A 12,030-nucleotide genomic window follows, 5' to 3' on the forward strand; every position below is an offset into this window, starting at 1 on the left:
AGTCACACAATGAGTTATGTTGAGAGACATCTGGTCAGACTGAAGATGCTGACAGGACGGTGATCACAGGAAAACCTCAGAATCACCCCTGAACTATTTTAACATTTGACCCAAACTTCAAGTGACCTTTAAAATAGTATTTAAACAAATCTGCTTCCAACAAGTTCATTTTGATCGGATGTCCTCTTTTACAGTAAAACGTTCCTCCAGCAGCTCTGTGATGCTGCAACATTCAACACGAAGACACTTTGGCAATAAAGACAACTAAAACTTTGGTTCAAAGAAAAGTGAGAGGATCACCGAAGTCGTGATAATTCATCTTGACAGGAACGTGAACATCAGCTCAATAGTTCAAAACAATCTTTCCAACAGTTGGATCAAATACCCAGAGGTGGGAAGTAACAAAGTACAAATACTTTGTCACTGTACTTAAGTAGATTCTGCAGGTATCTGTACTTTACTTGAGTATTAATTTTTCTGACGACTTTTTACTTTTACTTCCTACATTTGAACACAAATATCTGGACTTTCTGCTCCTGACATTCTCTAAACTGGCTCGTTACTTGTTTCAGCCTCCACCGATGACGACATGACGTAAAAGACGTAACAACAAACGTCTTTACCAGCAGTCTGTAGTTTGTCACTGAAGCTCAACACACTCCTGCCTGCCTCAGCTGCCTGCCAGAGGCTGATGTTCAGACCTAAAAGGGCAGAACTTTGAGAACCAGCTTCTACTGAGGCTCAATAAAAGATGTTGGTAGTCTTGAAGACAGACGAGTGTTTCCATGTTGATTATAATGTTTAATGTTCATAATGAAATGGAAAACTGTCCAGTGATGTTTTTCTCTGTGCAGCTTCTTACACGATGAAAACAATCCTGGTTTGTGTGCTTAAAAGTTATCAAAAGAGGCATCGTGTATCATCCATCCATCATCTATACACCTTAATCCTCATTAGGGTCGTGGGGGGTTGGAGTCTATCCCAGCTGACTCAGGGTGAAGGCAGGGGACACCCTGGACAGGTCACCAGTCTATCACAGGGCCACACTTAGAGACAGACAACATTCACACCTACAGACAATTTAGAATCACCAATTAACCTCAACATGTTTTTGGACTTGTGGGAGGAAGCTGGAGAACCTGGAGAGAACCCACAATGCATGGAGACTCCACACAGAAAGATCCTGGTACCCCCACCGGGACACGAACCGGCGACCTTCTTGCTGCGAGGCAACAGTGCTAACCACTGCTCCACCTTGCAGCCCATCGTGTATCATCAAAGCTAAAAATTACTTTTTACTTTTGTACTGAAGTAAATTTCTGAACCTGTGATTTTTTACTTTTACTTGAGTAAAGGAGTTGAATCAGTTCTTCTACTTTTACCAGAGTCTGTTTTTACACAAGTATCTCTACGTCTACTTAAATAAATACCCAAAAATCCTTGAAGTAGAAATCAAAACTTTTCGCAGGACAAGAAGAAACTTCTGGAGTAAAACTGAGGATTATCGAAGCCGGTAGGATTCATCCTCTGGGGAATATGAACACTTGATAAAACAAGAATAATGAAGCAAAGTGTTTTCTGTGCAGCAGATCATTTAGATTTTTGGTAGATTTAGGACGATGAACTTTGAGCTGGATTTGATTCTGTTTTAAGTGCTGATTTATGTTCTCATTGTTTCACAGCAGTCAGGAAACCGATTCAAACACTCAAAAAAAAGGAAAAAAAACGTCTGTACTTTACACCATCAACACAGCCAACCTTTGACTTGCATTTCCACGCCTATGTTTGTCTCTTTGATCAGAGCGGGGACGCCTCGACAAAACGATGCTTCTTTCTGGGTTAAAGTGCAACCAAGAGATTGTTAGAAAAAAAAAAAAACAACAACAACAAAGAGAAGGCAGCGAGCGAGAGCGCGAGGATACAGATGCTGTGTGAGGGTGGAAACTGGGTAAAAGGTCAGTGTGATGGAAGCGAATGAATGGAGCGTCGGTCTGAGAATTGTAAATAACAGCTGCTTTTAATGAATCCCCCATGACATCAACGTACGGAGCTGAACACGAGCTCGATACCTTTCACCCACTTCTCTGCTCTGCCAGACGTAGTGAAGCAAAAAAACCATGTGAAAGAGAAACAGGAGTGATGACGGTTTGGTCTGAAACAAGATAATGATTTAAAAAAACAAACACGTCAGACTGAAATGTCTGCTGCTGTGTGTTCTTTGGTTAGAGATTAATTAATAAGAACACTAAATAAAGCTCTAACTGACGGGGATCAGACACAACTGGATAAATTAGACCGATGTGATGACAAATGAAATGTGGCACGATCTGACATGATTTACTGATTTAAAGGAATAAAGGCAACACTTCTGGAAACATATTTAAAAGTTTTCTCTAAAAGACAAGTCATGTCTGTGGCGGTGAAAGAAAGCGATCTCAAACAGCAGATTAGCTTAGCTTAGCATAAAGACTGGAAACAGTTAGCCAGGCTCTGTACACCAGAAACAAGACCAGCACGTCTAAAACTCACTAAACACCATGTTAATGTTAAAGAAAAAGACAACAGCACACATCAGCTTGTTAAAACTGCAGCAGGCTAGCTGTTCCCCTCTGTTTCCAGTCTTTATGCTAAGCTAAGCTAACTGGTGGCTGGCTGGACATATTCTCAAAATGTCAAACCATTTCTTTAATGTACATTAATTTGGCACGAACACCAAGGTGGTCAGTGCAGAAAAATAAAATCTACCAAGCATATTAATCTGTGTATGTTTTTTTTTTGTATGCTCATAGTCCTATAAACAGAGTCGCACATTAAACCAAAGTCTAGTTTCATAACAGACTGTATTTTAGTTTTGGGATATGAGAGAGCAAAAGTGGCGACAACGACTCTAAATAAAACAGAAAAATAAAAATGCATAAAAAACACTTTAAGCCACATAAATTCAACACAGCTTCTGTCATTCTGAGTAAAATCTGCTCACATTCTGCTGCCAACAATATGACTAAACAATAAAACTGCAAATGTGATAAATTATTGCCTCTGTTGTCGTCTCTAATAATCAAAATCAAGTTTGTTCATAAAGCAAAACACCCTGAGCTGACCAAACATGTCCAACATGCTGTCCGACAGGCAGCAACAAAATTCTGTACAAACGTCGAGACAGGATTAGACTTGAAAAATCAATTTGTTAAACAAAATAAAAAAGTAAAAAATGTCAAACAGAACAGCAACTTGTAAGCTCAATTTCTAAAAATAGAAATAAATATGAAATATTAGGACCATTAAGAGCAGCCAGAAGCCACTGATAACATTTACATAACGACAGTTTTCTCAAACCAAACCAACCACGAGTCTTATTTAACTTTATTTTCCTCGTATTGTGTTTCTGTGAAGCTCTCGTGTTATTTGAGGTTACTGATAATTACTACGCAAACGCTCAAGGTTAAAGAGCCCAATGGAAGTTAAAAATAATCTCACATCCAGCTGCAGGACCCCGCCATGTTTTGGCCACATGGGTTCTTGCTCTCCAGCTGTGTGTGTCTGATTCCAAACAGACTTGGGGGATATTTTCTGGCCCTGCGAGGCTGATGCAACACACCAGACACGTGACAGCACTTCACCTTTCACACACTAACCCAGTGGGGCCCAAAAAACACTTTCTACTCACCAGCATCCGCCTCTCTGAGGAAACTCATGTACTGTACATGTGCAGGTCTGATGGGACATGTTCTGTTGTTGGAATCTGTGTAATCTGAGTTTTGGAATCTTCAGAAAACCCTGTTTGTTAAATGTTTCTGCTGTTATCATTATCTAAGAGAGACGATCAACACAATCAGCATCTACATATAGACTTTGCTGTATAAACAAGGTGAAGGGGAACAGATTTAGTCTAAAATCCCTTTTAAATTCTTCACTGTGACTAAACATTTAAATTCAAAACTTCATTGTTGTTGCTGATGATGGAGCAAACACAGCTGCAAGCTTTTCATAGTCATCTAAATCTACAGAAGATCAATATTTTTCATTCAAGAGAAAGGATTTTTAATGGTATCAAAAGCTGCAGTTCCTCAAATGACCACTTGAGGCTGATTCCAAACGTGAGCAAATCCCCATAGACCTCCATGTTAAAGTGGACAACTTTTCATCAGAAATAAACATGTTTACAGTCAGTTATAATGAAGGGCTTTGGTTGCCGTGGTTGTTTTCCTCGTGCATGAAAACTATATGGGAGTTCAAGGTTTATGTTTAATCCGTATTAAGTCTAGAAGTCAAGCATCATTCTGGGTGGCAGGTGAGTGAGGTCATAGCACCGCCCGTGACTCCACCTCTGTGCTTATTTTGGGATTAGCTGGGCGTGAGGAGGAGTCAGGCGCTGGTGAGATGCTGATGGTCAGAGGCTCCACAGTGGATTTCAAAACTGCTCTTCAGGAATCCTTTCAGTGACGTCACCGAGGGTTCGCTCACCTTTGTACACAATTCGTGCCTAAGACTTGGTATTTCTGGCCTTTTGTGGGAACACAACAAGCTGTACACTCAGTGCTAGTCACACTTCATTTCACTTTGTTTTTAGAAAATATGTGGATCTTTAACCACTGAATGGTCCACAGTGTTCACCAGCTGGTTACTAACTGTGTCTCTCTACGGTTTGCTGCTGAACAGGTAATGTGCAGCGAGACTTTAGAGCAAAAATTACAGTGATGAAAGCAGTACAAGAACCAAATGGACAAAGTCGAGGTCAAAAACCCAAAACATTTAGCTAAAAGATGCTATAAAACTCCTTTGATTTAAATAGAACAAGGGACCCCACACACAATCTGACATATTTGCTTGATCCTTTGTTTTATTAAAAGATATTTTAGCTAAAGGGATCCTAATCCATAGAAATGTAAAGGTTCTGTTTTAGTTTCAGTTAAAAACAAACTGCCAGATCCTAGAGATCAGAGTAAACATCACTTTCAGTCGCTGTCAGGGAAAAGTTTCAGTGAACATGTAAAGTACAGCAACAGCAGAACATCAGACGAAGAGCAACACAGAATGCCTTTCACTTATTATCTGTAGTTTACAGTAAAATACCAATAACAGCAGCAGCTTATCGCACCAATAAAGGTCAAATATGCTGCTGCTCATTTTGAAGTCAGACTTGAGAGATAAGCTGCTGACAGCATCAATAAAATATTGTGATAACCGGACTCCCTGTAAACGCTCCATCAGTTTAGCAGCTGATTTTACATTCATAACATCCTGTACCAGGGTTTGGTTTCGAGATGTTCTGATGACCTCAACCACACATTTAAATCCTGCTGATTTTTAAACAAACTCTCCGATCCTCCAGTGTTTAAACAACTGCTCTGCACCACAATCACACATTTATTCCAACTTACAGGAAACAGCTGTTTTTACAGCTCAGCCTGGCAGCGACATGCAGCCAGTCACGTCCAAACACAACCTCATCTGCAAGTCAAACGCTTTGTGCTCAGGCAGCTGAGTAAGGATGGAAGTCGTCGAGCTGATCCTGGACGAAGCTGCACATGCACAACGCTCGGCCTTACGTCAGCTGAGCGCAGCACGCTGGAGGATACGTGCAGAGAACAGAGGACGTGCAGTGGATCAGCAGGAACAGCCAGTTCACTGGTGTGAACACAAAACTCCTGCAGTGCAGCGAGGTCAGACGACCACAAGCCTCAACAACGATCATAGAAAAAATGTTTTAAGTGTGTAAAAGCAAGTAAAAGTGCTGAAGCTATATTAGGAAAACGAATGAAATGAGGCATCCTGGTTCACATTTCCGAGAATCGTCCGTGTTTATCTTACATATCTGACTGTACTTTGTAACTGTGCAAATATAACTCACTTTGGTCGTCTGACTTATTGAGATTTTGTATTTGTACAGCTTAAATAAATGCTTGGCTAATTTTAAATCCCTGCCAGCTTTCTATTTTCGGTGTCTGCGCTGAGCCAGAGATAAAAAAATAAAGTGATAACAGCAGAGACAAAAATCAATTCTCTTTCATTTCTTAACAGTGAAGCCATTAATATCACAGCTGTCATAATAATACTAGAATTTTTTTGCACCATATCGATGTTGTGACTCAGTTCAATTCAGGTTTTTTTTAATATAGCGCAGTTTACAACATATAATAAATAATAATAATAAACTTTATTTGTGTAGCACTTTTTAAGAACAGAAATCGCAAAGTGCTTTTACATAATAAAGAAAAAACAACTTGTATAAAAAGTGCAGGCAAACACTCAAAATATAAAAGTACACACAATAAAAATGGAAAAGAACAGACTGGGTCACGATTGAAAGTTGTTCTCGTAGAACTGATTAAAAAGACGACATCACAGAGGGGAATGAAGATAAAAGTAGATTAAGAAAGAAAAGAGAGGACAGCAGGTAGTACCGATAAAAAGGGAAAAGAAACGAGCAAAAATCTACAAGAGAAATAAAAGAGAACATCACTCGAAGGCGAGTCTATAAAAATGAGTTTTAAGAAGTGATTTGAAAGAAGATATTGAATCTGCAAGCCTTATTTCCTCATGTAGCTCATTCCAAAGCCGAGGGGCCTTCACAGAAAAGGCCCGGTCGCCTTTGGATTTGAGCCTCGACTTTGGAGCGATGAGGACGGACCCACCTGAGGAGCTAAAGCTATGTCATCTCACAGCGCTTCACATAGTAAGGTGAAGACCTTATGAGTGTAAACAGAGAACCCAACAATCCAAAGCTGCCTTTAGACTCCCTCTGAGCAACAATCAGTGTCTCCAGTCAAACGTTAAACGATAGAAGTCCACGTCATCCAATTGATTCTGGACAAAGCTGCACACACACAACGCTCGGCCTTACGTCAGCTGAGCGCAGCACGCTGGAGGATACGTGCAGAGAACAGAGGACGTGGACTGGATCAGCAGGAACAGCCACGCTCCCAGTTCAGTGGTGTGAACACAAAACTCCTGCAGTGCAGCGAGGTCAGACGTCCACAAAACCCAAACTGTTGTGTTAAATGTGGCAGCGTTCAGGCTCTCCTGAGGATCAACGCCTACCGACACTGACTCTAGTGCCAACAGCTGGTCAGAGTTTACACTCATCCACTGAAAAACACAGGATGGACTGGATCAAAACGTAGCTGATGCTCACGTTCCCCAGATGATGAACCTTTGCGATCATGACTTTTCATCTCACGTCGTCTACAACAGACTTTCATGTGTGTTTAAGGATAAAATGAAATAACTTCAGTGATCTGCCACCGTTCACCAGGTCAAACTTTCAATCGCTGCTTTCCTTTTATATACCTGAGATTAAGCCTAACATGAACAATAACTTTAATTACCTGATATTCTACAAATATTCTCTTAATTAATTTTTTCTTTGGTCTCTAAACTGTCAATTTAATTTCCTAAAGCTTGAGCTGACATCTTCAAACATCTTTCCTGGAAACAAATCAAGACAGTGATGGAAATAGTTGGATTTTTTTCTTGCTTGAAGGACGACAACCAATCATTTGAGAATAAAAATAGCTTTGGTAAGTTATGGATGGAACCGATCGATTAGTTATTTAAACAAAAAAAAGCCCTGAAGAGAAATGTACCCAGGGAGTGGCCCACCAGCATGTACCGTCTTTGTGTGTTTCACTGTTTGGCAATCCGGACACCACGTGCCTTGTGTCTGGGAGTGTGCACGCATGTGTGATGGCAGGATTTTGTTGTCAGGAATGAGTGTGTAAAACGGCCTGAGGGCTGAACTTTCCCCTACTTCTCACAGTGACTCCTCGTCTGTTCGCTCACTGCAGCATTCCTGATTCAGCAACTGCTTCACGCTGAGATGTGCTTTAACATTCAGATTCAGGGGTCAAAAGCCTCACAAGCGGAAGCAATTATTAACAATTTCATTTATCAATCACGTCGGCTGTCGAGCTGCGCTGTGCTACGGATGTAAAACTTTTAAAGGGGCAAGAAATTTGAGTTGGATGTATGTTTCATTAAAGGCTAAAACAGAACGACATGAAGCCCGTGAGATGGGCTACAAAGAAGGATTCAGCTCATTGATTAAGGAGATCAAAAAAAAATTACAATAAGGTAATTTTCCAGCAATAGTCTGATAGTCATCTGATGGTTTCAACTTTTCACAAGTCAGACTTCACTGCTTTTCTTGGTCTTACAACACAGAAACTTTGAGAGTGTGTATTATGGCTGTGTAACAGAGTACAGTCAAGTATTACAGTATTGTACAGTAGTATTATAGTCCTGTTTTGTCACTTCAAATATCCACAAGTATTAAAGTCATCAGAAGCCAGACAGACGTTTACATACTAAACTTATATGTGCTACTTACTTCCATTCAAGCACAGAAAACAAGCTGAAACATGATTAATGATATTAATAATGATGATTGTTCATTACATTGGAATATTTTGGACACATGAGGAAGCTACAGAGAACTGAACTGGAAAAATGATGTGTATGAAACAGTTTCATCACCAAAAGCTTATTAAAAACTCTAAAAATAAAACTAAATCCACATTACATTCCAGCATCAGGAGTGTTTAATCAGTCATTCAGACGTTTCATTGCATCATGGTACCGGTCCTCACTGTGAAGGACTTTCCCCGCCCCGTCCTCCCCCCTCCTCTTCCTCCTCCGCCTCCAGGCAGCCAATCCGCTGAGTCCTCGGCTGCAGCAGTGAGCTATAAAAACCTCACAATGCCATACAGCAAAAACACAGAGAGAGAGAGAGACACCAGAACCAGCACTAGTAACAGACTGCAGAATCTACGCAAAGATGAAGACGCCACAGCTGCTCATCCTCCTTCTGACCATTTTGCTTCATGCAGCCACCGGTTTCCCCACTGACAGGAGAGGACGGGACAAGCAGGCCTCCTGGGACGACGTGAACGTGGTGGCCCACGGCCTCCTGCAGCTCGGCCAGGGTCTGAAGGAGCACGTGGACAAGACAAAAGCCCAGATGAGAGATGTCAGCGCCAAGCTGAAAGAATTCAACAGCACAGTGGCCGAACTGGAGAGAAGGCAGCAGGAGCAAGATGAAGGTCTGAGGGCCAGAACCAAGCAGGTGGAGGAGAGGGAGAAGCTGGCAGGAGAGCTGGCCCAGGAGGTGAAGGTGAAGGTGGAGGAGGTGAAGAAGGAGACTGAGGACATCCACTCCAGGATGGACAGACTGGAAGAAGTGCTCAGTGAGCCCACACTGGACAGCAACAACAGCGACCACGCAGGAGTCCCATTCATCCAGGTAAGAGGAAACAAATGCTTTACTGTTGTTTTTCTGGATAAAAAAGAAAAGTTCTCTCAACATCTGCATTGATGATGATAAACACAGAGGAGTAGCAGAGCTGTGCACAGACCAGTCACACACCATCTGCAGCTCTTGTCCATCTAAAGAGACAGACAAATGCTTCATGTGAAATAAAACCGTGTCTATGAAGCTGACTATTTTCCTGTCGTTTCCAGCGACTGGTGGCAGCTCAGAACCGACGCATCGACCAGCTGGTGGAGAAAATCCAGCAGCAGCAAGACAAACTAGAGAAGCAGAGTCTGCACCTACAAGCACTGCAGAGCAAGGTGAGCTGGAACCACAAGACCGCCTTAAAATCAGCAGGAATGTGTGCTTCAATTGACCGGAGAGATTTGAATCTTTTGCTTCTCCTCTGTGTCTCCTGCAGGTTGCACATAAGAGAGTGAAATCTCACAGACGCAGAGATGAGGAGACGGCGCTGAGGGGCGAGGCTGATCACATCTCCACCCAATCAGGTAACTTTCTTAACGTTTGAGCCTCAAAAACCCAACTGAAGTGTTGTTTAAAGTGATGTGTGCGAGTGCAGGGAAAACTTTAAATGATTGACAATGTTCAAAAGACAGCAGCCGAAACACTTCAGACCTTTGGAGTGCTGCATGCCTGAAAAATTAACTGCTGAGTTAAAGCTCAACTCCTACTCAATAGCAAGTACGGGTCACTCCCTCTTTTCCTGGGTTTTAGTCCTTAAGTAGTGAAACATGAAGACAGAAACATCTCATCTTGGATCACTGTTAACATCAGGAACAAAATCAGAAACCTAAAAGAAAAAAAAACGGTTTTACAGCCTGAAGCCAGAGAAGGTCTTTTCATACCTGCAGACATGCACGAGCTGTCGATTTATTACATGTGACATAAGAGCAAAAAAAGTTCACCTTTGCTCCTGCGTTTATATTGTTTGACTCGCTGGCAGAGCTGTTCAAACAAAGTCCAAAGAGCATAGAAAATGAGGACAGCAGCTTTTAAAACCCACCTACTGTACAGTATGTTTGTAGGGCACAGCAAAGCACACACACAGATTTGCTGTCTTAAGCAAAGTATAAAAATAATTCCAGAGATAAAACTGAAGGCAACGACCTCTGATTGAATTGAAAGAGCATCATCTGTTGATTTAAAGTTTAAGTTGCAGACATGCAGCCGGTCGCACCGACTCATCGTCAATGATCTGATTTCCATCTAATTTTTTGTTTGTTTTTCAGATTTGGCCACAGACTGTCATGATCTGTTCGTCAGAGGGCAGCGAGCCAGCGGAGTCTACACCATCCAGCCTGAGAACTCCCAGCCCTTCAACGTCCTCTGTGAAATGACTTCAGGTGAGTCAAACAGCACCTTCTTTTTCAAAAAAGGGTTCGGGTTAGGGTTAGGGCTACACCTGGCTGTGTTTTTGTTGTTTTGGCCGCACTTCCATTACAGCCTGACTATGATAAAGTCCACAGTAACTTCTGAGAAACGTGTGTAATACTAAGTGTTAAAAACCTCTTTGACTCAAGCTTTCCTCTGCTCTCTCTGCAGACGGTGGATGGACCGTCATCCAGAAACGTCAAGACGGATTCCAAAGCTTCAATCAGCTGTGGGAGAGCTACAAGAAAGGCTTCGGCAGCCTGAACGGTGAGAAGACAGAATCCCTCCTAAAATGTTAATGTTGTGAGAGGTAAACAATGTGAATCACTAAACCCCCGTCAGAGAAGGTAATCGTGGCATTTCTCATCTCTCAGACGAGTTCTGGTTGGGCTTGGAAAACATCCGCTCGGTCTCCAAACAAGGACAGTACATGCTGCAGGTGGAGCTTTCCGATGAGGCGGGGCAGCAGCACGAGGCTCGGTTTCTCTTCCACCTTGACGGAGAAGAGGAGAAGTTTGCCCTCCACCTCGAGCAGGAGTCTTCATCTGGGGCTCAAGAGAAAACCATGAGCACTGGAGCTTCTGGTCTTCCCTTCTCCACGGCTGACAGCGACAACGACCTCGCCGCAGACGTCAACTGTGCCAAGCTGCTGTCAGGTACGAACGCCTCCCTGAAATCCTGACTAGGAGTCGCATTAAAAAAACAAACATGTAAACCTCAAACTGAAGGGACAGTCATTCATAAAAACGCTCCTTTGTTGCAGGTGGTTGGTGGTTCAGCAGCTGCGGTGAATCAAACCTGAACGGAAAGTATCCCAGGAGGCCGAGCCAGCTCAGGGGACACAAGTCCAGGAGACAAGCCATGTTCTGGACGAACGCAGAGGGACGGAGAAGCTCTCTGACGAGCACACTGCTGAAGATCGCACCGGCGTCCATGAAACAATAATCCTGCATCTAAGAGACTGAGCAGCAGAGCACCAAAGTTACTCAGAACCAGAGACTGTTTCTAACTTAAACTACTAAAGGACTGAGAGCAGGATGGGTTTTATTCTGCACACTATTGATCTCAACGCACTGGATGATCCTATAATTCTATGCTATGCTATATGAGAACCCAACAAGTCAGTGTTCAGTCATATTGACGGTTGTACTGCTATTCCCTTTATAAGGGTTTTACTTGTTTTCTAATATATTGTAATTGTTTTAATTACTTAAAGAATGTACAGTTTCTTACTTCAAACATTTATACACAACATTTTGTATTTCATTTATATGAAGTGGATGAAAATAAACTTTTTAAACATTGAATAATCGCCGGCTCTTTATTTACGGTTCAAGTTGCTGCAGTTTGCATCTCCATGAAAAGAGATTTGACATTTTCACTCATTT

At 42.1% G+C, this 12,030-nt stretch overlaps 1 protein-coding gene across 1 annotated transcript; it reads left to right on the forward strand.

Annotated features, from left to right (window-relative positions):
• The first annotated feature begins 8,698 nt into the window (after positions 1 to 8,698).
• On the forward strand, positions 8,699 to 11,949 carry LOC103355524 (angiopoietin-related protein 4-like). The gene is made up of 7 exons (XM_008279357.1): positions 8,699 to 9,241; positions 9,460 to 9,570; positions 9,672 to 9,759; positions 10,501 to 10,614; positions 10,814 to 10,909; positions 11,017 to 11,298; positions 11,406 to 11,949. Exons 1-7 carry the CDS (start codon positions 8,777 to 8,779, stop codon positions 11,585 to 11,587), a joined length of 1,338 nt encoding a protein of 445 aa, XP_008277579.1. The 5' UTR covers positions 8,699 to 8,776; the 3' UTR covers positions 11,588 to 11,949.
• Positions 11,950 to 12,030: the final 81 nt, after the last annotated feature.

Source organism: Stegastes partitus, unplaced genomic scaffold (assembly GCF_000690725.1).
Source record: "Stegastes partitus isolate 25-593 unplaced genomic scaffold, Stegastes_partitus-1.0.2 Scaffold157, whole genome shotgun sequence".
Taxonomy (NCBI): Eukaryota; Metazoa; Chordata; class Actinopteri; family Pomacentridae; genus Stegastes; species Stegastes partitus.